The sequence below is a fragment of the Seriola lalandi genome, unplaced genomic scaffold, assembly GCF_002814215.2.
Source record: "Seriola lalandi dorsalis isolate HSWRI2012SDOR001 ecotype SW California unplaced genomic scaffold, Sedor1 jcf7180002054898, whole genome shotgun sequence".
Taxonomy (NCBI): Eukaryota; Metazoa; Chordata; class Actinopteri; order Carangiformes; family Carangidae; genus Seriola; species Seriola lalandi.
The window spans coordinates 5,629,326-5,654,882 of NW_019525450.1; the positions used below are offsets into that span (position 1 = coordinate 5,629,326).

A 25,557-nucleotide genomic window follows, 5' to 3' on the forward strand; every position below is an offset into this window, starting at 1 on the left:
TATGAGTGCATCATTAATAATAATCCAATAATATGATATTTATTTCATATTATCTAATATATTACACTGAAAGAAGCCTATTCTGCATTCTGCTTTTACTTTTGATTCTAAAGACATTTAGATACCCATAATACTAAGGTAGTTTTAACTAGGTAACATTTTGAGTGTTTACCTGTTATAGAGGATTTATAATTTAGTGTTGCTTCTTTTATTCAAGTAAATATTCTACAGTAAATACCTCAGAGACTCAGAAACAGCATCATCTGCCCTGGATGCTACACTTCAACCTAACTACGTGTTCTGCCATCCATGGGAAAACCCCATAGAGTGGGACATTTGTATAGACACGATGAACAGCCAATCAGCGCCTGAGAATGGAGCGCATGACCAATGCCTGTCTGTGAATGCAATAACGTCATGCATTAAGTTTAGTGAGGTCGTCTCCTGTAAATAATATATCTCATAGCTGTAGCGATACACTGTATAATTTCACTTATTTCCCATGGATAACAGATTTATCTAAATGCTGTTAGTATACTGTATGGGGTGGCAGTCCACTGCCAGCCTGCTTGCTGTTGTCCAGCTTGCTAGGCTAACTTTGGCGTGATACTTAGCTGGTTAGGACGCTAGCATTAGCTAGCTATTTAGCTAATCAGAGGTTAACTGGCATTACGGGAGAAATCCAGCTTGTTTTAGAGGCCTGTATCTAATTGGGATGGACATTTGAAATGACAGTCATCTGCAGCCTCTAACTGAAGTGACGCGTATCAAAGGTAAGGGGACCATGCCATTAACACTGAATGAAAGTGTGTATTTGTTGCATTTAAAGGCTACGGTACGTTAGCTACTTCCCTCTCTTAAAGGGCCTTTGACTGACAGCTCTTGCCTGGTGATGACACACTGCTGCTCTGGTTGTCAGGGAAAACGTTCATTAAAACGAGTTATGATGTTGTCAGTGACACTGGAATAAACAGAACTGTAAACGGGTCTGTGGTTGTCACCTCAATGATCGTGCTAAATAAATGTCAAATCGGGTAAGCTCTAGTTCGTGTTAGGTTGACATTACTTTCAATTTTCTACTTGTTTCTTAGCTGCTTCTTAGCCTCAACACCGTTGTCTTAGTAGCTACTCTGACGATACATGATTTTTTTTTAAAACAATCGAGTTAATATTGTAAACCAGCTTCTGCTGTTATGCTTAAAAGAAATGATGGATAGTGTGAGTTCTTTACTGTGACGGGTGCTTGATTTTCACGTCTGAGGTGTCATTAGGGGAAATCCATTCGCCTCATATTAGTGTTGCAACTGTGTGTCAGAAGAAGTGAATTGTCTGCTCACCGTCTATTTTTAGAATATTCAAATCAGTAGATACGAGTAATGTCACACGAGGTCCTGCTAATAACAGGGAAACTGCACAGAGATGACTGAGCAGAGAGAGGGAGAGTACACTGCTGAGACCATCGCGACATTTCACACAACAAAACACAACAAGCAAACTGGACCAGAGAATTGTGGGTTAACGATCAGTATTCAAGATTAGTTTAAAAAGACCTCGGAGATTTTAACTTATGTTTCTCTGTCAAAATTATCTTTTATTATTTACCTGTTATCATTCATCATAATTCCTTATCCTTCGCCTTAATGTATTTACAACCGTTTTAGATCATGCTCAGTCATGATTAGTAGTTTCTTATTTCAGTGTGGCTCAACAGTCATCCATTTACAACTGATTTATGAAACTATATCCAGTTGTTTATGTCGAAGCCTGCTTTTAGACAAAAGAAACAAAAATTATGCTAGTTTCTATGCTTAGGAATGAGATGAGGAATGCAGTGGTACTAATGCAAATGCTATTTGTGTATTGTACTTAGAGTTACACTATTACACTTTTACTTTGTACTTTTGTTTTACTTGTTGTGGTATGCTTCAGCTGTCTCAACAAAAACACACATGGGGCTACATACTGTATGTGCAGTTATATATTGTGTTGCTGTCAAATGCATTTGTTGGTTTGTCTGTTACGCCATTTTAATTATCTGTATACTGCTAATATGAGGAATATTTTATTTTTAATTGAGGAAATGAGATTACTGTAACAAGCATGCAGCTAACCACTCTTGCTCTTGTTATTTTAATTGTACCTGTCTATTGACATCTCAGCATAAACTGGTTTGAATAAATTTTTTTTGAGATGGTTGTGTTTGTTCTTTTTTACCACAGACCACAGGTCAAGCTTGCCTTGATGTTGGACCTCTTGCCTAGCATGCAGCGATGAGCTCTGTCCTATGGAGCCAGGAAAAGCCCAGTGGGGGCTTCAGGGAGGACTGGCGCTTCTACATGGTCGTGAAGGAGTGTACAGTGGAGAAGCCTCCCCAGAAGACCCTGAGGATCCCACGTGGCAGTCTTGGCCAGGCATGCCAGGAGCGCAACAGCCTGGGGAGAACACTGCCCCCATGCAAAGGCAAGAAAAGTCTCCGCATTCTGGACCAGACCAACGTGGTGCTGAGCCTGGATGAGCGGGACGTCCAGGAACTGGATGAGAAGCTGGCTGAGCTGCTGTTCCCCATTACCAACTGTGAGGAGAGATATGCCCTGCTCTGCAACAAGTCACGGCTAGAACGCGTCTGTGATATTGACTGTGGATCGAAGGTCCGTGTCCAGTTGCGCTCAGGAGATGAACCTCTGCCTGGTGTGGTCCGCTTCAAGGGCTCGCTGCTTCCTGACAGGGCACTCTCTGGAATCTGGTTTGGAGTGGAGCTGCTGGTGAGAACTCTTGTGTTTTTTTTTTTTTTGCTCCCATTTCGTGGCAATGTTGATCTATTCGAAGATGCTTATTATTATTATTATTATTTTTGTCTTTGTTCATTGTGCATCTTTATTGTCATTGCATTAAAAACACAATGAAATTAAGTTTGGCAGCAATCCTCTTGGCAGCATATGTTAAAATAAATAAGACTAAAATCGAATAATAGAAAAATTAACTCCAGTGTTAGAGATTTATGAAGTTACACAGTACAAATTAGACAATTTCCTTTTTTAGGAAAGGTATTGTTGATGCTTAAATTTGATTCAGGTTATTTTTATAATAACACGACAAAAAGAAAAACAGGGACAAGAAAATTAGTTTAAGCTTCCAGTAGAACCACATCTTTAAAACAATTGGTATAGATGTGGAACCAAAAGTAAAATTACAACCAAACACCACTGTGATAGTAAATGCATTTTTATAGGAAACAGTTATTAATGGCATGAGTCTGATAATTGCAAACTAGCTGTCAGTGTAGGAACACAGGTTACATCTGTGTCTGAATGGCTTATGTACGTTCCTTTCAGTCTTATCTGACACAATCGAAGCAGCTAGTAACTGGTTCTTGAGAGCTTTCTTAAAACAGGTGACTTTGTGTGACCCAGGTAACATTTAAAAACTTGCTGTCTTTATTACGGAGCTCCCCTTGTGTCATCTGATGAAAAAACACCCACGTCATGTCTAAATCTGTGCTCTCAGTTTACAAATACGTGCACACGGATTACAAATCCGAGAACATGGTTTATTAACTGATTTACACATGGCTCTTATTTTTGACCCAATGCGGTCTCTGTACTTTATATATTGGGAACAGAAGTATAACCATTTCTGCTTACCGCTAGCCTTCATTAGTGAAAGTGCTTATGACATTTGCAATGAAGTGTTTGTACTGCTGTTCCTAATAAATAAGGCATAAAGAAGTGTGTGGTTTTGCTGGAATCCATGTCAGCTTGTACTTGTATTGTTTGAAAGTTTTAAATACAACTTTTGAAAATAACAAAGTGCACTTTGAAACAAATCAGATTATTTGAGAACTAAGTTGGTGACTATTGAGAGCGGTTTGTACAAAGCACAGAGCAGTATTGCTAAGGCAGAATGAAAAGCTGAAAATTCACAGTTCATCATATACATTTTTATTTGTGGAAAATGCACTTTTAAATTAAGTATTAAGTACTTTCATTTGGTTGTTTGGCTTCAAATTTCTTCACAAATTTAATAAAGTTAGAGACTGGCTACAAATGTTATTTTAGTGAAGGCTTAAACAAAGAAGAAATGACAACATTTTCATTTTAGTTCTATTATTCGTTTAATCTCAATACTAAATTTAATCATTCAATGTCATACCATTCATTCTGTACCGTATGTACAATAAGTAACAAAATACAAAGGCCTGCTTTATTGTAGCACAATGTTGTTTTTATTCTACTCAGTTCAGCTGTAGCTTTCTTGAGTGGGCTGATGGAGCTCAAGCATTCAAACTGTAGCTCAGTATAAAGGCCTCAGAGTTTGCACATATGCTTCAGACAGAATTCTAATTTTATGCCCCTTACCAAATAGAGATCACTGTGTTCTTTTTGCTAATATATGCCAGCAATTATAGTGATTTGGCACATTTTAATATCTAAAGCCTGCATGAGAGAAAATAAGCACAATATGTAACAGTAGGGTTGTGAGAACATCCTGCACCTTGCTTGAAATTTTTTGATGTATTTATCATCGCAGTAAGTCAAGTTGTATTCCTGCTGCAGTAATCGATCATATTCTCTCAAAGCTCTATGACATCGACTTCCTTTCACTGAGGAATGCTGAGCAAGCAGCCTTGCTACCTGCCCTACTTGTTTTGACAATAAGTTGAACATCTCTCTTGCTCCTGTTCTGTTTCACTCTTTGCATTTGTCTCATCATCTTTCCTCTACTTTCTTCTCCCAGGAGGAGGGCCGGGGCCAAGGCTTCACGGAGGGCTCCTACCAGGGCCGCCAACTTTTCCGCTGTGAGGATGAATGCGGTGTGTTCGTGGCCCTTGACAAACTTGAACTCTGGGAGGATGATGATGATGAAACATTGGGTGAGCTGGAGGTTGACCACGTAAATCTAGTGGAAGAGGACCAGGACTTCCCTCCACTGGAGATCAACTCCAGGGTCCTGGTGCAGACCAGGGATGGACCCGAGAGAGGCACCATCATTTTTTGTGACCTGCTGCCAGGAAATGAGAGCCTGGGCTACTATGTGGGAGTTGACATGGTAAGTAAGGCTCTCTCTACATAGGTAGTTTTATTGTACCCACTACAGTATGTCTATAGATAGATGCAGGAACACGTTGTAAATGTTAACGCTGAAATAGTTACTGTAGTCAATCGACAGAAATCTATTTTAATCAGTGGGCGTTTAAGTGTGGCACTTTCTTGGGAGGGATCACTAACTTTTTGGAGTCTGCACTGGTTGCTGCTCCTGAACAAGAAATAGCTCTGCAAGGTGAGTTGTCGTATGGATTTAGCAAACGTGTTAATTAGTAAGCTTTATAGGTAGCAACAAAACAAATATTGATTTCCCAAAATGTCAAACCTTTCCTTTAAATACAGTTCATCGCTGGTCCCTGACATTCTAGCTACGTCTTTTAACAAATCGTCATTCTACACAATGAGTTAAAATATGTAACTTCTTATGGTTAGAAATTCAGAAATTTAGGTCATATGCGTGGTCTTGGGGGGGAACATATGCTGTGGTTGGACTATGCTTTGCCATGCACTGTGATTGTTATGTGTAACAATTCGTTGGCTAACAGTGCAAATAATGTGCGTTCAAACCCAACTTGGCATACAGGAAGTGAAACTTGCTCCAATTTTGTAAAATCTACATCATCTCTGCTTCTTTAGTGTTTAATTCCATCACTTTTACATTTGCATTCAGTTAGATAGCACTTTTTAATAAAGTGAGGGGACATCACGACTCATGATGATCTCCCATCTTTGTTGTTATTTGTTTGAACATCACTCCATGGATCCTGGACTCAGTAGAGGGCAGCAACATGCAAAAAGTCACAGGTTTTAGTTTAAATGCACAGAGACGATTATGTGAGTTACTGTGGATCCCAGGTTTTCTGTCATGACTTGCCTTTGTTTTTCTTTTTCTTTTTTTGTTGCGATCGTTTCTCTCTATGTCGAAGGAACATGTCTTGTTGCCTGGGATCACAGTAGCTGGTATCTATGACTACTGTTGTCAGGCGGGAGTTGTATTGTAGTCATAGAGAGATTGAAACACATAACTGAGGCATTTGACTGCTGATCGTTAGCAGCAGCACCAACAGCAGCAGCAGCAGCAACCCACTCAGTGCATCTGAGCCACCCACACAAAGGCAAGGCAGTCACGCGGGGAGTGAGGTAAAGACTTAGTGCTGTATGACCCAACAGCATGGCAAAGGGCCAGCAGGCAGCTGAGGAGAGCCCACTGCTCTGCCTCATTCTGCGTCCAGCCTCGCCCTGCCTTCTTTAGCAAGTGGCACTGGCCTCATGCTTATCTTAGATTATCCCACCGGAGCAGAAACCTGGATTCATAACTAAAGAAGAAGAATAGTGGTTGTGCTTTCAGAGAAAGTAGAGCTTCTGGGTGGTAGGACTTCAAGTGGAAGATCTCATGTTTAGGTGGAGAAGATTACACGAGCAACTGGATCATCACAACACACAGGATCAAGCTTAAGCATTATTTTTAGGTAGAGCGATAAGACAACAGACCTTATTAATTGTCAACAACATACTAGAGGAAGAAGCACATGTGGCACCAGGTTGAGCAGTTTTACAGAGGTGAAGAGCATCTGTGAGGGTTATAAGGGTCTCATGTGTCCAACTCTTTCAGGACAATCCTATCGGGGACTGGGATGGTGTGATTGACGGGAAGTTGCTGTGTAATTTTGCCAGTTTGGAGCACACTCGACTTGTCCCCATCTGCGACGTAATGCCAGGTGAGTCACCTAGTATTTGTCTCTGTTTTTGTACCATATGTGTGTCATAAAACCTTAACGTTTGCAGAAACTATTCAGCTGTCCATCGCTCGGACCAGCACCAAGCTCTTTCTGAGCGTTCTGAGTTTGTGTTTTGCTCACAGCGGGAACAGAGAGCCTTTTGTGCTGATGGCTCGCTTGTTTTTGAAAGTCAAGTGATATACTCAGGCTCTTTGTTCTCCACATTAGCGTATTGGTTTGTTTATGTGTGCTACCGCTGCCTCTCAAACTATTGTTAATTTTTAAAAATTTGTCATCTATCTTTGAGACCCCTCCTTTTGAGATCTCTAGGCAAGTATATATGACCACTAAGTAGAGCTTCTTTAAAATCTACCGCCAAAAATTATTTATTTTCTAATTTGTTAGGCATGTGGTGCTGGATAGTTAAAGTTGTCCTTTGTGACAGTCAGTCTTTGTGCAAAGGCAGAAGCAAGAAAACTTTATATATGTACATGTTTACTGACTTGCAGGTAAATACAATATCTTTAGCCTGTTTCCTTCCTCAAGCAATGCACAGTCTGTTGTTATTGGCTAAATGTTGTAGGCTGGGTTATTACTTCAGAGGCTGTAACACAACACAGTTATCCACATGGCAGATTACTTAAACTACAGTGTCTTCCATTAAAGTCTTTTTCTTTATCTAGGGAAACTAAAGCAGAGTTTTGAGACTACTTTTTGGATCTGTAATTGTGTTTTTATCAAACTACATTTCTTTTGCAAAATATAATCATTGTATTGGGGTTTGTTTTTTTGACAATGTTGAGTGACAAATTAAAAAAAGGAAAATGGTAGAGGGTCAATGTAAAGTTACATACTAGCAAGTTGGCTGAAGACATTCAGTGCATGTTAGTTGGCAGATAGAGTTGTCGTGCCTCTAATGTGGATGTATTTCTGGGCTATACAGAATATTCCATGCAGGACCAAAGGCTGCAAAAGCACAGTTTTGCCCCCAGAGGCACCAACAGTGACAAGTCGTCCTCTGGCCAAAGCAAACCAAAGAGCAAAGGTATTGCACTGCTGTTATGATACAAACCTAAGTGATGTACCCACAACTTGGTGTAATGATAACTCTTAAAGGGGCATTCCATCAAATCGCGTGGTTGTGATTCTGCATATATATACAGTATATGTATATAAAAGCCATCAAACTACTTGATTTTTGCTGAATCACAAATTTTGATTTGTCAGTCCCTGATAGAAGAAGCCTTTTCGTTGTTACAGAGAACATGTACAATTTTAGGCAAGCAAAGCAAAGAATAACAACCAAGAAAACATTTTTAGTGGAATGTCCCTTTTTAAAAAGCTAATAATAATAGAAGGAATGCTTGACTCCTAAAAGAAACTCCTGTTGCTGCTGTATTGATTTAATTTGACTTGACTTGAATGGAATGTGTAACTACCTTGATTCTTTTCTTTTGCTGTGTGCTTTTATGGAGAAAACTGCCTTCAGTTGCTGATTTATTGGCATTTTTGACGTGTTTTTTACCCTTTTATTCTTCACTGGCTTTGCTGTTGAAACTCTCACAAAACATATTCCCAGACACACATGCACACACTTGCAGACACGTACACATTTTCCTTATCAGTCTGTTTTTTTTTTTTCATGTACTTGTGCTATTTACAGGATTAGGTCATCAGTGTGGCAGTAGAAGCAAGTCTGAATTTTACTATACTTTAAATGGCAGCTCTGTTGATCCCCCAGCCCAGTCCAAATCCAAAAGCACATGGTACATTGATGAAGGTAAAACACTGGTACTCATGGGATGCCAACCATCTCATCAGCAAGCTCCTGTTCACAACAAGCTACTTACTAATCGGTTTTGCTCAGGCACACTTTTATTGGTGCTGTATATTTTTAATACACTAACACTGGCAGGTTCAGGGGTTCCATTCCCAGTGGGCCATCCCTGTACTAAAAGATACACTCCGTCACTGTGGGTTGCTCTAAATAGAGGTGTCCTCCAAAAATAGCATAAAATAGACTGGAGATTGTTTTAATAATTGACAGTCGTGTGTAAGAACCTGTTTTTCCCACCTGCAAGAAACACATGGACACATCATCATTTTTCAATGATTATGGCACTTTTTAAAAATTATTTTTACTGATTTGACTTAAGGTTTCTCATAATTATTAAATAAAAAGTCACCAAAATTTGTTTTTCTCATAATATATCATAACTAAGAAAACTCATTCTTAAAAGTTTTAAAATTTTAAATTTATACTTATACTATATTTTAAAATCTTTGGGCTTTTTTGCCATAATTTGACAGTTCATAGTGAAGAGGCAGATGGAAATCATAAGGGAGAGGGAGTGGGGGTGTGTAACAAAGATCCACTTGTATTTTATTGTATTTCAAATCTATGAGGAATAATTATGAGGAAAAATATTTCATAATTTTGACACACAGTAATGTCTAATAATATGAGACACTAAATCAATGAGGAATTATATATATTAGGTATATATAGGTACATATATTATATATTATAATTATGAAAAGATCATCCAAATCCCATGAATATTATTTGATCAGTAGTTCACTATAAGTTTGCTGAAAACATTGATATGTATGTATGCTGTCAACAAACAACAAAAATAGTTTTCAGTAGGATACAGAAGAGGCACATTTTAGATGTATATAGGAGAAACACTGGGGTTAAGGATTGTTATATATATATATATATATATATATATATGGCATTGTGAAACTGGGCATCTTTAACAATGTACCCATGGGAAAGTGGTCTCTGACTTTTTCTGTAAGATGACTGAAATGCTTCAGAAAACGGTGTCAGAGTGGATTTGCTGAAGTATCATATAAGTGTAATAGTACCCTTGTAATTATAAGAAACCTTAAATCAGTTACGAAAAGTTATCTGCTTTCTTTTAGAATTTTTTCAAACAGGTGGGAAAATTGGAGTTCCCTACAAAATGTACAATATATGTAGGTTACATACTATTATAACTTTAAGTTGGGACAAAAAAGCCCCCCTTCATTCTGCATAAGGAGGATGACTTATTCAGTTGCTTTAAGGTTCAAGACGTCACAACAAACTTTAAGTAAATGTTTGCAGAGAAAACAGTAGTTTGTTGCAGTAGCTTGCTATAAAGAATTCTCCACTCGTCTCGTCTTTCATCACCATTTTAGTGTCATATCCCACCTGCATGGAGTAATTGGTGTTGCATAAGGCTTTCAATGATGCTCAGTGCTACAAATGACTCATTAACTAGCTGTTGACCTGTTATGGTTGCAGATGCAGTTAAACAATACAAAAAATCTGTGTAATAATATTTTGCAGGCCACAGCATTAGTAAAAGCCTTTATTTCTGATGTCAGGACGGACTGATTCAGTCAGCACATTGTTTCATTGTTTTTGTATGTCCATTGGTGTGGGGTCACAATTTCAGGATTTTTTTATTTTATTTTTATTTGTTTATGAAATTCTACTGTTCATTTCATAGCCAATACATATCAGTTGTGAAGAATTTGAACCTTTTGAAATGTTTGTTGGAGTTTAGAGGCAGATTATGAGTGAATGTTTAACAACAACAACTCTGGATGTTTAGCTCTCTGTTTATGGTCACATTGAGGATAAGCTTCATGTTCTAATTGTGGATTGTGTTTCTACAAAAACTTCTACACATCCCAAAACATCCAGGAAATTAAAAAAAAAAAAAGAAAAAAGATACACAAGAAAAGATGCTTATGTACCTAAACATCATGGAAAATAGTTGAGTGCCTGCAATAGTATTTCAGTACTTATGCATGTAATCTCACATATTGTTTGAATTGCAGAAGTTAGCAGAAGTCAGTCATAAATGACTGATGTGCTGTCTTCACAACTGCTTACTCATCCTGTGAATGTGTAATCACTGTCATGTTCCTCAGGGTCACTCTCTGTGTTTTAACTATGGTTATGGTGCTGTAATTTCTGTCATGAAGTCAACAGATAAGGCTACAAACCTCTGTAGTTCTTTCGGTGAAGGAACAGATCTTAGTCAGCCAATAACAGTCTGTTTGGGATACATTTGTCTGTCATCACAGTTCAGTCAGTACCTGTGATCTTGCATCACCCTTTCTGAGAGTCAGAATTCAGAGAGAACAATATACAACTAACTATACATATACAATATTACATAACGCTGATAAGGTTGTTGTGTATGTTTGTACTGACTCAACTGTTCTGGTGCACAAACATCCATTCTTAAAAAGGGTGACACTTTTCTTCCACAAACGCATAGTTATACTTTTAAATGGAATAATCAGAGTAATAATCAGAGTTATGAAAGTTATGAAATATTTTCCGTAAAGCACTTTCAATTTGATGTGCACATAAATTGATAGAAATTCTCATGGTTAAATAGATAGTGTCAATTCAGAAGCATAGTGAATCATATTTCAGTTAAGGGTATTTTCATATTTTGGCCAGAAACTTGAGTCAAGGTAAAAACTTGTTCTTTCAGGAATTAGGGGGGGTCCATCATCAATGGTTTTTACACATAGGAATATTTCTGAGCTGTGGACCAGTGAATAGTGCTGATCAGTGATTCAGCACTGTATACCCAACACTATACCCTATTACAAATAACCTGGGTGCATTTTCTTCTTACTTAAATATAAAGTTGATATTTTGCCTCACCTTCTGACCAGTCACTCCAACTGTGGCTATGGTAAATATTTTTTATACATCTATAAATGCTACGGCATCTTTTTGTAGTTATCCAGAAGAATATGTTTGTACTGTCAAATAAAAACCAGAATGTGCCAATTGAGAAGTGTAAAAGAATGCTGGAAAATATGACATTTAATATTTACAAGAAAAATCTGGTTGGCCTAAGTGTGAAAATACCCCAAGACGCTGAGATTAAAAAAACCCCCAACATTTTAAAGTAGAAGAGCTTCACTCTCGACATATGAGAGTTGTTTTCTCTCACTATTTGATTTTGGAAGTTCCCTTTGTGCAGGTTCCTTTCTTCATTCCTTCAGATGGTGGTATTAAAGAGTAACTTTAGCTTACTCTTTAAACACTGACATCTACATTAGGAAACATAGCCTACACAATAGGATGTGTTTTGTACTGTAAAATGGACATTAACTTTTCTTTTCTCTCCTGCAGTTGGGGAGGATCCCGCCAAGTCACTTACTGACACGCCCCCCGACTTCAACCAATCCTCCCCGCCCTCCAGAGCCCCGCCCTCTTCCTCGTTGTCTAGTGACAACAAGTTCCACTCTCTGCCCTTCAGCCTCAACCGGAAAACTGGGCCCATTGATAGCATGAGTCATGGGCCTCTCTCCCTCTCCGTCCAGTCGGTGATGGGAGAGCAGCCTGAGCCCCCATCGCCTGCTGCGCCTCCCTCACCGCGACCTCCGACGCCTCCCCGTGGGCAGCCAGGCCTAGAGGTCGGCTCTCTGGTGGAGGTGAAGGAGAACCCCCCTTTGTGTGGTGTCATTCGCTGGGTGGGTCTGCATCCTGGCTTGCTGGAGCCTCTGGCTGGGCTGGAGCTGGTGAGACAACACAGCAATGTAAACTTAGAAGTTAGATTTAGATTTCTGTATCACTCAGTGAAAAAAAAAAAATCACAGTTAGGGTATAATGTTCATGGGACAAATTGCTTTCTCGCCAAGAGTTAGATGAAAAGGTCTATACGACTCTCATATCTGCCCTGTCAGTATAAACCTATACCCAGCAGCTGGTTATCTTAGCTTAGCATAAAGACTGGAAACAATAGGAAATACTAGCTTGGCTCTGTCTTAAGGTGACAAAATCTGCCTACCAGACCTCTAAAACTAACAAATTAAAATATAATGTTTTGTTAGTTTAATCTGTAGAAAAACTGTATAATACAAATGACAAATTGTGAATTTATTACGGGGGTTTGTTCCTGACTATTTCTTGGCACAGTCACCTCCTGCCTGCCAGCCTCATGTTGACAACAAGACTTGAGGATGTTTAACTTCTTTCAAACACAATGTTGCTGTTAGTAAAAGTTCTGAGTAAAGTGCAAAATCCAACATATTCGTCACTAAACAGCCTATCACTGGCTGAATAAATGAAAGCCCATGTTTTAATAGTGCATTCACATGCAGTACCTAACAATAGATGACCTGAACTTGACCTTCTCTTCCAGGAAGAAGAGTGTCCTGGTTGCACTGACGGCACCTTCAAAGGCACGCGGTACTTCACCTGTCCACCCAAAAAAGCCCTGTTTGTGAAGCTCAAGTGCTGCCGGCCTGACTCCCGCTTCCCGTCCCTGCACCACTCCTCCAATCCCATAGAGAGGTGCAACTCCATCGGTGAGTCAGTAGGAGGCGTACAGATTATTAAAGGCACCAAATTGACGATTGCTTCCAAATGTTTTATGTTTAAACTTGTATGTTGTGTGTTTATGTTTACCCAGCATTTGGGGGTTACCTGAGTGAGGTAGTACATGAGAACACGCCTCCCCGCACAGAGAACGATGGTCTGGATATCATGGTGGGAAAAAAGAAAGGCATTCAGGGCCACTACAACTCTTGTTACCTGGATTCAACTCTCTTCTGGTCAGTACTCTTTTGGTCTAAGAGTAAATACTTCAGTCATATTGATTGACTACATGGTGTTTCCTCAGCCAACAGTGCTGTGTTTGCCTAGCGGCAGAGGCTTATTAGTAAACTATTTTAACTCTGACCACTGGCTCTGACAGGAGGTTGTATTCCAGCTGTGCACTGGCTGGATGATAGTGGTACATCTGATGTTTCTGCCAACATTGCCAAAGGGCCTTTGAAAGAAGCAGTCAACCCAATCTACTCTCCCAAACTACAGGAGATCGCTTTACTATGCTTTGACCAATTTTGAAATCTAGTTTCAAACTCTACAATTCTTATAAAAAAATGGGTTTACCATAGAACTAAATACAAATGCAATTGAACATCACATGAAAATGTACAAATATTTTTTCAATAATATCTGGGTTTTAATATAAGTGACTATAAGAACAATTAATACTAATCATCATCAGTTATCTTATGTAAATTAGATAATAGATACATTAATTTAAATCCCTCTGTTGTATATTCTGCTCTACAGTCTTTTCTCCTTCAGTTCTGTACTGGACACGGTTCTGCTGAGACCACGATCAAAGACTGATGTAGAGTATTACAGAGAGACCCAAGAGCTGTTACGCACAGAGATAGTCAACCCCCTGCGCATGTAAGTCCCAGTGGTTCATTGCATACATACTCTGCTGCAGGTTTTGACATTGACACTTACAGTACAGTACACATACAGGTATTGACTTTTTTACAGTGAGCTAAAAGTTTCTGCTCTGGAGTTGAATGCTAAAGTTTTTACAGGATCTTTGAATAACACCTCACAGATGGTTTAAACTCAGATAAACAAAACAAAAGAGACCCACATGGTTTTGAATCTGGAATATTACTGGTATTATTTACTTCATCAAATCCTGAGTGCATACACAATGCAAACTGTACTAGCAAAGCTAATGTCACTGTACCATATGTGGCTTTTTAGCTAGCTTGTAACTTGCCCGGTCTTCGTCCTACAGACATGGGTATGTGTGTGCCACAAAAGTGATGAAACTAAGAAGGATCCTGGAGAACGTAGAGGCTGCCTCTGGGTTTACCTCTGAAGAAAAAGGTAGGAGAATGATACAAATGATTGGTAAAATAGAAAACACTGCAGCAAGTCATAAGAAACAAAAGAAAAAAAAGCAGTTTTAACATAGCACATGAATTCATGCCATCAACTTTCCAGCTTTTACAGTGTCTACACTGTACAGCAGCATTTGTACATATGTATGTTTATGTATGCATGTTACTTCCAAGTGTCTCAAATCTTACTGAAGCACAACTTGTACTACAGATCCTGAGGAGTTCCTCAATATCCTTTTCCATCACATACTGAGGGTGGATCCGCTGCTCAAGCTAAGGTAAGACCAGTCATCTTCTCAAAGAATCCAAAACATCTCTGGTTACATTTACTTTTGTATTGTTATTATTGAAATAGTTAAACTTCTTTTAGTATTGTTTTAGTTGTTGGTTTTACAGAGCAAAAGAAATGCCTGAAATAGTTTAATGATGCAGTTATTACTCTTCACACACAAACCATACAGTATGTGTGACATGTCCTTGATTGTCACTGCTTACCAAACGCTGCAAATATAGTTACAAACACACCACTGCTAAACCACAGGGATATAACAGACTGTGTCTAAATCTGTAATATTTAGATCTACACAGTCACATAAAGTTTCACTTCTGCTGCAATGCTTACATTGGAGATTGAACAGCGGACAGTGTGGGCAAAGCGGTTTAACTGTAGGAGTTCTTTGGTCACGTAATAAAAACTCCCTCGATAGTCCTGTTTAAGGCTCTGCTGTTCAGATGAGAAGAGTTGATGTCTCAGAGAGCCAGATGTCATCATTCCTGTCTACTGTTTTATAGGATTATGCAAAGTAATTCTATAGTGATCTTAAACTTAACAAAATCCTTCCTTACGCTTTCATACTAAAGCCAAGCAGTGACACACTCACAAAGTTGTAAAGCCACATCATGTACCATAACACATGTTATGTTACTGACAGAAAACAAAAGCTTTATTATGGGACCTTGCTTCACTTGAAAGGCAGTGATGAAATTGGTCAGCCATGGAAATCTGTCAACACCTGATAAATATCTGTCTTAAGAGACAGGATACAGAGACAGGATACAGCTTTTACAAAAAATAGTTAAACATATTTCAAGATGTTAAATGTCAAGTTAAGCTGCCAGATGTCCTGCTTTCAAAGGAGAAACAAAGTATGAATTTCTTAATTTAATAAGCCTCAACTGATGTCAAAGCAACCTAAAATGTCTAGGTACTACAGATAGTCCCTTTGATGTTCTGTTATCTTTGATCCTGTGAGAATTGAAGATTTGAATGAAACTGAGATAAATGAATAGGCTTTGTTCTCCAGGTCAGCAGGACAGAAGGTCCAGGACTGTTACTTTTACCAGATCTTCATGGACAAGAAAGACAAGGTTGGAGTTCCCACTATCCAGCAGCTCCTCGAGTGGTCCTTCATCAACAGTGACCTAAAATTTGCAGAGGTGAATTTCATTTTGTTGTATTCACCAGGTTAACATGTGTAAAGTTCAAAGTTTGGTAATATGTTGCTGTGGATTGAGATAACAGATTGATTCTGGTTTTGTACAGTCAAACCAAACTTTGGATATTCATTACCATTCAAAAATTTGACTTTTATTCCAACAAATGCAGCGTGTGAGGATTCAGATTTAGAAAACATTAAGCTTAGTGCGCAAGTTATCCTTCACTTATGGATGGAATTGGTGTCTAAATCTTCAAGCTTCAAGGAAATAAGATTAAGCTGTACATTCCTTAATTTAGCTGAAAATACACGTTTACATTTACTTGTGCAAAATAACATAACAAATAACTTAACATCTCCAATGCGTAGTATAGAATTAGTTCCCCCTTGTGTTAATTATCTGTTTTTGAAATAAAAGTGGTAAAACCTGAAACTACATTTGTAGTTTTTATTAGGGTACATAGGGGTATTAATTATTATACCTTTCCGTAATCTAAATTAAACTACGAGTAAAAGACTTACTCATAGTTTAATTGTTTAACTGTTTGAATGCTGAATGTGAGAACAAAAAGCTGCGAGCTGAGATCCAGAGGGAGGGAGAGTGAGAATGCTGGAGAGTGGAAAAGGTTTCACACAGGTAAGCTTGTCTTTGTCCATGGGTTACAGGACTGTGTGAACTAGGCCAAAAACAAACCCAAATATGGCCCTTCCCATATTAAAAGAATCTAATTCAAACAAGAAGTGTGGAACATAAATCACAGAATACAGATTGTGTCTTCGTATTCTTAATGTTGTATCCTCATTTCCTTACCTTTTTTTCACACTTGATAAAATGACACATTTTCAAAGAATCAAAATTGACTGTTGTCTTTACTTTCTTTTACAGACTTAACTGTAATGTGGCTCTATACTGTGATGAGTATCAAGTACATTGAGTACACTCTGTTCTGGCACCCCTTTGGCTTCAGGTTTCAGTTTGTGTGTGCACTGAGCTTTGCTGATATGTCCATGCTGCTTTGTTGATGACTACAGTTTTCTCCTCGTCTGTTTTCCCTGACCCCCCTCTCCAGGCTCCCTCCTGCCTTATTATCCAGATGCCCCGTTTTGGAAAGGACTTTAAGATGTTCAACAAGATTTTCCCTTCGCTAGAGTTAGACATCACAGACCTTCTTGAAGACAGTGAGTTGTAGCTAATATTTTTTTGTTTCCAGTGTGTAAGTGTGGTGTGTTCTTGCCGATCAATGGTGATTCAGAGTTGTGTGGCATTCGGTAATGAAATTTCGCTGAGTTGTCGCTGCAACTCAGCTGAGATGAAGGAACCCTTTCCTTTCTCTTTCTTTCAAATCTGCTCTTAACTTCTTAAAGAACTACACTTGTGTGCAGTATGTCACCAGTAATAAAGGTATGTGTCTTTATTATTCAGCTCCAAGGGAATGTCGAATCTGCGGAGGCCTGGCTCTGTACGAGTGTCGAGACTGTTACGAAGACGGGGATATCACTGCGGGCAAGATTAAACAGTTCTGTGAAAAGTGCAATACACAGGTAAACAACAGAGGGCATTATTGCAACACCAGTTGAACAAAAATGAGTTGTAGAGTCTGTGTTAGGACGATCCATTTGGTGGCGCCAAATCCAAAGGAATCATACTGTCTGAATGCAGAAGTTATGTTGCAGAACAGAGGCTTAAACAGTACATTGTAACACATGGACCGTTCATTTCTTTCCTTGCTAGTGGTCAGTGCGTTTGCTGAAACATTATTTAATTTATATCTACTTTGCCTATCTTGCAGTTTGAATCCTCAAATATACTTCAAAGCTTTTATTTTCTGCTCATTTTCAATCTATGAAATATGTACATCTTCTGTTTAGCCTTAATAAGCCACAGTAACAAAGAGTGTGTGTGTGTGTGTGTGTGTGATGGTGTGTCTGCATGTACTGATTTAGGTTCACCTCCACCCGAGGAGGAAAGCCCATCGGCACGGCAAACTGTCTGTCCCCAAGGAGCTGCAAGAAGGTACGGGGCGGCAGGGCAGTTTTCCCCGTCAGAGGATGGAGCTGTTCGCCGTGCTGTGCATCGAAACCAGTCACTACGTTGCCTTCGTCAAGTACGGCAGCGCAGATTCCGCCTGGCTCTTCTTCGACAGTATGGCAGACCGTGATGGTGGGTGTCATGGCCTTTCGATGTTGCGTTTGTTATGACATCAAACTGATCCTTGAAATGAAGCTGTTATGCAGGTGTAGGAAATGTATATGAAATTGTAACTGCAACATGAGTAAAGGAATTTAACAAGTTGTTAGTGACACTCAGAAATCCAATGAAGAATGGACTAGAGTCATTTATTACTTCACAGAACACATTCATGCTAAATGAATGTTTGTTTTGTAAATTTTAAACCAAACTTAGGGTTTGTGATATTGTAAAACTTTGAGACACAGTGTAACTATTAATTTCAAACGGCCAAAGCATCTCTATATGATCTGCTGCACTGCATTTAACTCTAATCTTAACTGGGTATTAGTGCTGTAATTACTAATTTACTGATTTTTTTTAATTTTTTTTTTACGGTTAATACATTCATTGTTGGATCAGTGAAATGTCAGAAAATAAATAAATAATAAATAAATAAATAAATAATAAATTAAATTAAATCCTGTAAAGGAAAGACAAACAGCAAGTGGAAGATGTAACAAGGCTGGGTTTGCTTAAAATGACTTATGATCAATTATCAAGTATTCATTTGTCAAAATAGTTTCTTAAGTTTTTTTTTTTTTTGATTGATTAATTGATCAATTGACTAATAGTTTCAGCTTTAATTGCTGTTGTATTTAAATATAGCAAAAACATTTGAGTGCATAAATATATGTAACAATACAATGAGTGGTGGAAAATTACTATAGTATTTACTTATACTATAGAATATAGTGTTTAATATTTGAAAATCAACTTGATGTACATATCTGCTATTGGCAACATCTATGACACTGTGATTTGACTTGATGTATTAAATCCTAGTTATCCAGTGTTCCAAACAACAAGAATTTGTTGGGACTATGATATACCCTAGGCTTTGCTTCTATAAGTTATTTCTAATGACTGCACATGTGGCTCTGCAGGAGGCCAGAATGGTTTCAACATCCCCCAGGTGTCACCCTGTCCGGAGGTGGAGGTCTACCTGAAAATGACCCCAGAGGAGCTGCACGCTCTGGATCCCAAGAGCATCCAGGGCCAGGCCCGACGCCTGCTTTGTGACGCCTACATGTGCATGTACCAGAGTCCGACCATGAGCCTGTACAAGTAGAATCCTCTCCCCAAACCCCTACCCCTCCATTCCTGTCCCTCAGCCACACCACCTCCCCCTCCCCCAGGGCAGGAGATTCCCAGAAAGACATAAAAATAAAAAATAAACTAAAACAAGACAGGCTGACTGCCAGCAGGGGTGCTGTCTGGAGTTAACCCTCTCCACCCCACCTCTTCTCAATGCCTGGCTATCTCTGGAGGCTGGAGAGATGGAAGAAAGGGGGAGAAGCCTATTTGCACTGTGCATTAGTTCAAGTGTTGTGTTCTTCATATAGTCCTATGTAGCTTCCCTGTGTCTCACAGCTGAGCATTGGTGGTGGATGATGAAGCAAAGGTAGGCCTTAAGAAGATTCCCTCCTTCTTTAAGGAGGAAGCAGGAGAAGAGGGGCGGGTGGGCATGTTTGCGACGTTGCGGCTGACAGAACAAGCAACAACGACAAGTTGAGCTTGTGGGAGAACCTTGGCCGCCTCATTTACCTTAAGAAAAGAGGAGTCCTGCTATTCTTAATCACTGTAAAAGACGGGAGCTTTCCATTAATGCCACGTTAAGGAAGCAATTCAGTGCGCAAATCCTCATCCAACTTATGTGTACTGTTCTAAAAACTTGTGTAAAATCTCTTAGTAGCATAGATTTCTCCAGGTAGTAACATCAACAGTATAGATGTCAACCTACTGTGCAGTTGCATTAAGACCAGAGTATTCTGCTCTTTGTGAACCGGTTTGCATATTTCCCCATCACGCTGTGTAAATGTCTTTACAGTATATGTTTTGCAGAAACAGATGTAGCCATTGTAAAAGCCTCATGTTTTACTGCATACTTGCTCAACCAATGCTGCACTTTTGTTCTATCCCCAAGTGGACTTATCAGGAAACATTTAGGTTTTGCTCTTTATTTTCTCTCCCATTGGAAGGCACACTGAGTGCTAATTTGTTGGTCGGGAGACATCAGAGTTTTGTGTTACAGAATACAAATTTGCTTCTCCTCTGTAGCTGTAAAGAATGGGCTGCATTGCTAATGCAGAGTAGATGCCAGATAAATGCATGAAGGGAGACTTGTACAATGGCTCCTGTTGTAAAGCTGGTTGGTGGAGCACTCCATGCATTCATAGGGTCAATGAGGTGAAATACTGGAAGAGCCTGACTGTTTTTAAAGTAAGAGTGTGTGATGTGAAGAATTTCACATGCAGTGTTTTACGTCTTTGACTCATTGTGTTGATGACTAAATCTAAATTATATTTTATGTTTACGAAGCCTTTTCTCTGCCCGTCATGGGGGGTCTGATTTCCTGTGGGTGAAGAGGAGCAAGTATTGACTTTCGCTGCCTTTCATGAAGATGCGACATGCCATGTTTCCAGCCATGCGCCAGATAACTAAAGAATTGTGATCAAATGTTATTATTTATTATATTCTAATCATATTACAAACTCATATGTCATCCCTTTTTTTTGAAAATGACACAGGGTTGATGATACTGTAAGGTATGGGTACTCCTTGTCCTCTTTCACTGTATATTGAAGTGAGTTTTTGTAGTTTACGCTGTCTCATAGCAACTACTGAATGTTAATAGTGACATGTTGAACAGTGTAGAGCTGACAAAAGGAAGGAAATGAAGAGGCACAAGGCTGGTAACCTTGGGGCACCATATATATATATGTATTTAAAGAAGAAAATTAAATTAAAAAATTAAAAGCTTGATCCGTGATTCCATTGTATTCCAGTTTTATAGAATACTTTATGTACACCAATCATACTGTGGATCAAGATATGAAGTAGCTGTTGGGGTTTTTTCATATATCCCACAAAATTGGATAAAATCAATCAACTGCAGATGTTGGAAACAGCATTATATATATTTTTCCTAAGTCACAACTTAATCTTGGATTTAGTTGTGAGTATAAAACAAGTGTTTAAAGGCGTTTTATAAATTAGGTTCCAGATGACAACTTCCATTTTGCTGTGTGTTCGTTTCCACTGTCCCAGGGATTCTGACAGAGGACCTTCCTTTTCTGCACTGCTGAAGCTTGTCACTGACTGGAGCCTTGTTTTCTGTGAAAGAAGTCTCAGAGCAAAGGATGGGATTTTGATTTTTTTTTTTTTTTCTGTTGCATCTGTACAGTACAGAAATATGTAATGGGTGGAAAATTAATGTCAGTGATATTCCTGTAAATGTTAACAAAATAAAGCCCATTTTGAAGGGTACACAGAATGTTGTGAGTAAATTTAGGACTTTTCAGCAAGTTATTGACAAACACTTTTTTAATCAGTTATTTCACTTACACGATACAGCAACACCACTCTCAGTGACAAGCTACCATGGAGAGAAGGTAGAAAATATTACCATACAGTATTACATGTTTTGTCTTACACAATAGATAACTAGTAGGTTTAAATTGATATAAAACACACATTGCTATGTTGGAGAGATATAAAAAAAAAAGCTAATTTTAAGGGATACTACAACACTTTCACTTGCTGTTTGGCTTCAACAAGTAACTTTGAGAGTTTGAAGTATTTAGTTACATATATATTAGAAAATACAAAAAGCTGGGTTTGGATATTTTTCAAATTTATGTGCATGCACAGTTTTTGTGTTGTGTGTGCATTTAAAGCAGGGAGTTGTAGCAGTAAAGCAAATTCTTTACAGTAGTGTTTACTAAAATAGACTAGAACAAAAAACAAAACAAATAAGGTTCATATTCAGTAATTTCTTGATCTCCCTTCAAGTTGCTACAGTATGTTGCAAAAAAGTTTTACTCGACTGTTTCTTTTCTGCATTTTGATAAAAGTGGGAGTTCTGTGTGAAAATGTGGATTTAAACCTTCTTCAAAACTTGCAAGAAACAAACGCTTACAGGGATAAATTGACTACTACTGAGTGTTTTTGTAAAATAACACTTTCTGAATATGGCCAGAAATATACTGACATCAGTGGCTGCTCGAGAAAATATTTTGTATTATTATTATTATTTTTACATAGTGAGGATTTGGAGAGTGTAGCAGTAAATCCTTGTCAAACGTGGCTTTTGGTGTATTTTTCAATGTTTGAAGTGTGTATTATCCTCCTCTACAAAGATCTGGTCCTGTACTGATAGGATTACCATGATCAAGCCCAATTTAGGACTCTTGAGACAGTGATCATCCACTGACTTGTAAACATACAACAACAATATGATCACAGCTTGTTATATTTACAGTGGGATGAGAAAGATTAATCCTACTGTTTTGACCACTTGGTTGGCTTTAGTCTTCTATCTGTCCTATATGTTCAGATTAAGTCTACATCCAGTGACCCAATTCCCCAGACAACCCCTGACAAACCGATACCCTGGAATAAATCAGCATGTATTATACATGCATCTCCCCCACAGGAACCCTATTCCACCTTACCCCTTTTAGTTTTTAGTCAAACTTGAAACCAGCTTAGCAAGCTGACTTCAGAAGTGCCAGATAAGTATTTGTCAACAGAACAGCTGGCACACAATGCCCTCTTGTAGCTTTATGCCACAGCATATGCCAGCCGCTCGTAGCGCGTGGTAATTTAGCTGGGGCTGGTTCTACAGGAACAGATGGGCTCAAGTATTGTTATTCTCGCTCCAGCTCAGGGCCCCTGGGGGGAATCACTAAATAAAATCAAAGCAGATGGACCTCTCTGGGCTAGGCTGTGTTTATGATAAACAGCCAGTGCAACCATTGTCCATCTAACACCTTAACCCCACCCTCCACACAAACTAACTGGTAACAGGATTACAGTAGTTTAACCTCACCTGCTCCGAGCTTCAACTCTCTATTCACCAAAACAGCATCCAAACCCAAACAGAGAGAAGACAGGAAATACATTATGACTTACCCTATTATGTGGAAAGTTTCAATACTTTCCATGCACCACAACAAGTGCTATTTTTTTTACCTCACTGACCTTAAACTGTAAAATTCTCTCAAAACAGAAACTCTTATTTTGGTGCTGATTTAGAAACATCTGACTTCCCTGTTCTTTCTCACTGACAGAGGGCTGTTTTGTTCTTTTATAACCTTGCCAAGATTTCATTGCTGTGGTTCTCACATCCATGTCATGGACACAGGCCTTGGTGGCAGTATGGTTATAGCAAACACCATCTCATAAGGTAATATGGTGTCCCCCTATTTGTTATACAGTACATGGGAATGCAGGTCAGTTCTTGCTTAGCATTGAAATCCAAATCTACTTTCATTCCCATGGGAAAAGACAGCAATAAACAAAGGAATCCTATCACTGGAGGAGGAAGGTAAATGTTTAAGGCCATTCAGACAACAGGAAAGCAGTGATTTCCGGCACTAAAGATGAAAAAGAGTCGAGCTTGAACGGTTTTCAGCCAATCAGTCCTAACTCAATATACCACTTAGGTGTTGTTTTAACTCCATCATGATAACCAGTTTTATTTAGTATCTTCAAAGGTCAGTTTCTGATGAAGTCAAAGTAGTGTAATCAACATAATGTTTATAGCCAAATGTTTTAACTCAGCACTTACTCAGTCACTTTAAGCTATATTAAAATCTTTGCTTTAGTTTTTTTTCTCGCAACCTCAGCAGACAGTTATTTTTCATCATTACTCAGATTGTTTTTTCATGGACACATGCCCCTCTAGAATTGCACGCATTTAGCCTATCTATCAATTAGAGTCATCAGTAGAGGGACACAAGTGCCTCTGGCTTGAATGTTGTCAGGACACAAAATTAACATTTGTCAGTTGTTGTCTCTTGCTTTTTCGAATGATTGTGTGCAGTCATCTAGGTTTTATTAGTTCTAAAAGAGCTTGTAAAGAAAGAAATAAAGTCATTATTTATTTTATCCTCAAAATGTAGACAAATAAATTCAAAATTGATATAGCAAACCAATTCCAAATTCAAACATTTTTTGGTGTCTTTGGATGCTCTAAAATTAAGGTTGATGCAACCATAACTGGCTCTCCATTCTGGATTGCTTTGATGCTACTGAACTCCATTGTAATCTTAACATTTTTATTCATCTAAGTAACACATTAGTCCTTCTCCCACATTTTCAGAAAGGACCCTGGCTGCTTGGATGAAGAATTAATTGCCTCTAAAGCAACAGCGACCAGATGTTGTTGCTCCTAAGAGCCAGGTGTGGATAAATTGCATATGCAGAATGTGTGTAAAATATTTAAAGTCGTATCTTTCACTTAAGGTGTGAAGTGTTTTTATTGCCCATCACTGCTTTGAGTATGGCGAGAGGAAAGGCCGGCGGCCCCCCTGTGCTCGCCATGCTGGAGCTCAGCACCTGTGGTGTTAAGACGACGAATGGTGAGGCTGAGAGTGAGACTTGGCATGGCAGTGTGTCGTGGTGGGGTTGGTGCATGGGTGGGTGTATCGGTGGAGAGAGAGTGGGGGGTGGAGGTGCTCATCCACCTGGTCGCTCTCTAATTCCCTCCTGGCTGCCACATTTAACACTGCATTATTTACAGGTGCTCTCTGGATGGAGACACAAGCTGCTGTCTGCTTTAAATATGGATGTTTGTGTGTGTGTGTGTGTGTGTGTGTGAGAGGCTGCTTGTTAAAGAGTGGAGCAGAGTTGTACCGTGTCCTCACTTTTATCCACGCAAACATTTTTTGTTGCAAAAAACTGTTCTTCAAGAATTGACGTATATGAATTTGAAACTGCTGAGTTTGCATTGCAACCCCCGATATGCGACAGTCAGTTTGTCTTCGTTTTACATTGCTACAATGCGGCAGTGTCTGGCAACTTAGTTTGTGATTTAATACCATTAATCACATAAAAAAGGTGACAATGACATAATCTACATGTCCATCTACAGATAATGATGTTATTGCTCTTTGGGACAATTTCCTGGGAATGTAACCTTCCGATAGCATGACTAGCCAGTGAACATTGTGAAGATTTAGCAGCTGTAGAGATAGCTGTTGCCCTCAGGAGTTGGTAGAGACCAAAAACAGAGCTAAAACTGAGTGAATATTTGATGTACTCTCTGCCAGGTGGCTGGAAACATGAGCCCAGATGAATGATAATGTTAATCTGTAACTGCTGGATGTGTAATTAAGCAACTTTTCACCGTATCAACTTAAAAGGTCATGATGATGTTTCAGTGTTGTGTGCACAACTTGTTTCTGTTGCCTCCAAGTGGACAAAAAAATCTGTTATTGCAGGTTCAAAATAAATGACCAAAGTGTGCTTTATTGGCATGTTGCTGTCCATTGAAAACCATGTATCTCCATGAAAATTCTCATACTTCTTATAAATAATGTGTGTGTTTCCCCTGTACTCTCTTCAAGTTTATGCAGCACAGGGCAACATGTCCTCCAACCAAACCTACCAGATAGGATGCTCATTCCCACCCTTGGATATGACCCATAGGACCG

At 38.9% G+C, this 25,557-nt stretch overlaps 1 protein-coding gene across 3 annotated transcripts; it reads left to right on the forward strand.

The window, feature by feature from the left end:
* Positions 1-411: 411 nt before the first annotated feature.
* On the forward strand, positions 412-21,405 carry cyld (cylindromatosis (turban tumor syndrome)). 3 transcript variants are annotated; one of them, XM_023429686.2, is made up of 17 exons: positions 412-773; positions 2,220-2,762; positions 4,735-5,046; positions 6,655-6,760; positions 7,704-7,805; positions 8,424-8,540; positions 11,919-12,307; positions 12,931-13,096; positions 13,201-13,342; positions 13,869-13,991; positions 14,347-14,438; positions 14,664-14,730; positions 15,757-15,889; positions 16,959-17,067; positions 17,312-17,430; positions 17,833-18,049; positions 19,003-21,405. In XM_023429686.2, exons 2-17 carry the CDS (start codon positions 2,271-2,273, stop codon positions 19,185-19,187), a joined length of 2,871 nt encoding a protein of 956 aa, XP_023285454.1. In that variant the 5' UTR covers positions 412-773; positions 2,220-2,270; the 3' UTR covers positions 19,188-21,405. The 3 variants fall into 3 exon arrangements, with proteins under 3 accessions (XP_023285454.1, XP_023285455.1, XP_023285456.1); XM_023429687.2 differs by lacking the exon at positions 8,424-8,540 and having other exon boundaries at positions 413-773; XM_023429688.2 differs by lacking the exons at positions 7,704-7,805; positions 8,424-8,540 and having other exon boundaries at positions 413-773.
* Positions 21,406-25,557: the final 4,152 nt, after the last annotated feature.

Bases quoted from the DNA above. Each gene is read 5' to 3' on its own strand.
- cyld (XM_023429686.2), top strand. From the start codon at position 2,271: ATGAGCTCTGTCCTATGGAGCCAGGAAAAGCCCAGTGGGGGCTTCAGG. The intron at 2,763-4,734 runs GTGAGAACTCTT...TTCTTCTCCCAG, and splicing joins GGTTTGGAGTGGAGCTGCTG to GAGGAGGGCCGGGGCCAAGG. The intron at 7,806-8,423 runs GTATTGCACTGC...TGCTATTTACAG, and splicing joins AAGCAAACCAAAGAGCAAAG to GATTAGGTCATCAGTGTGGC.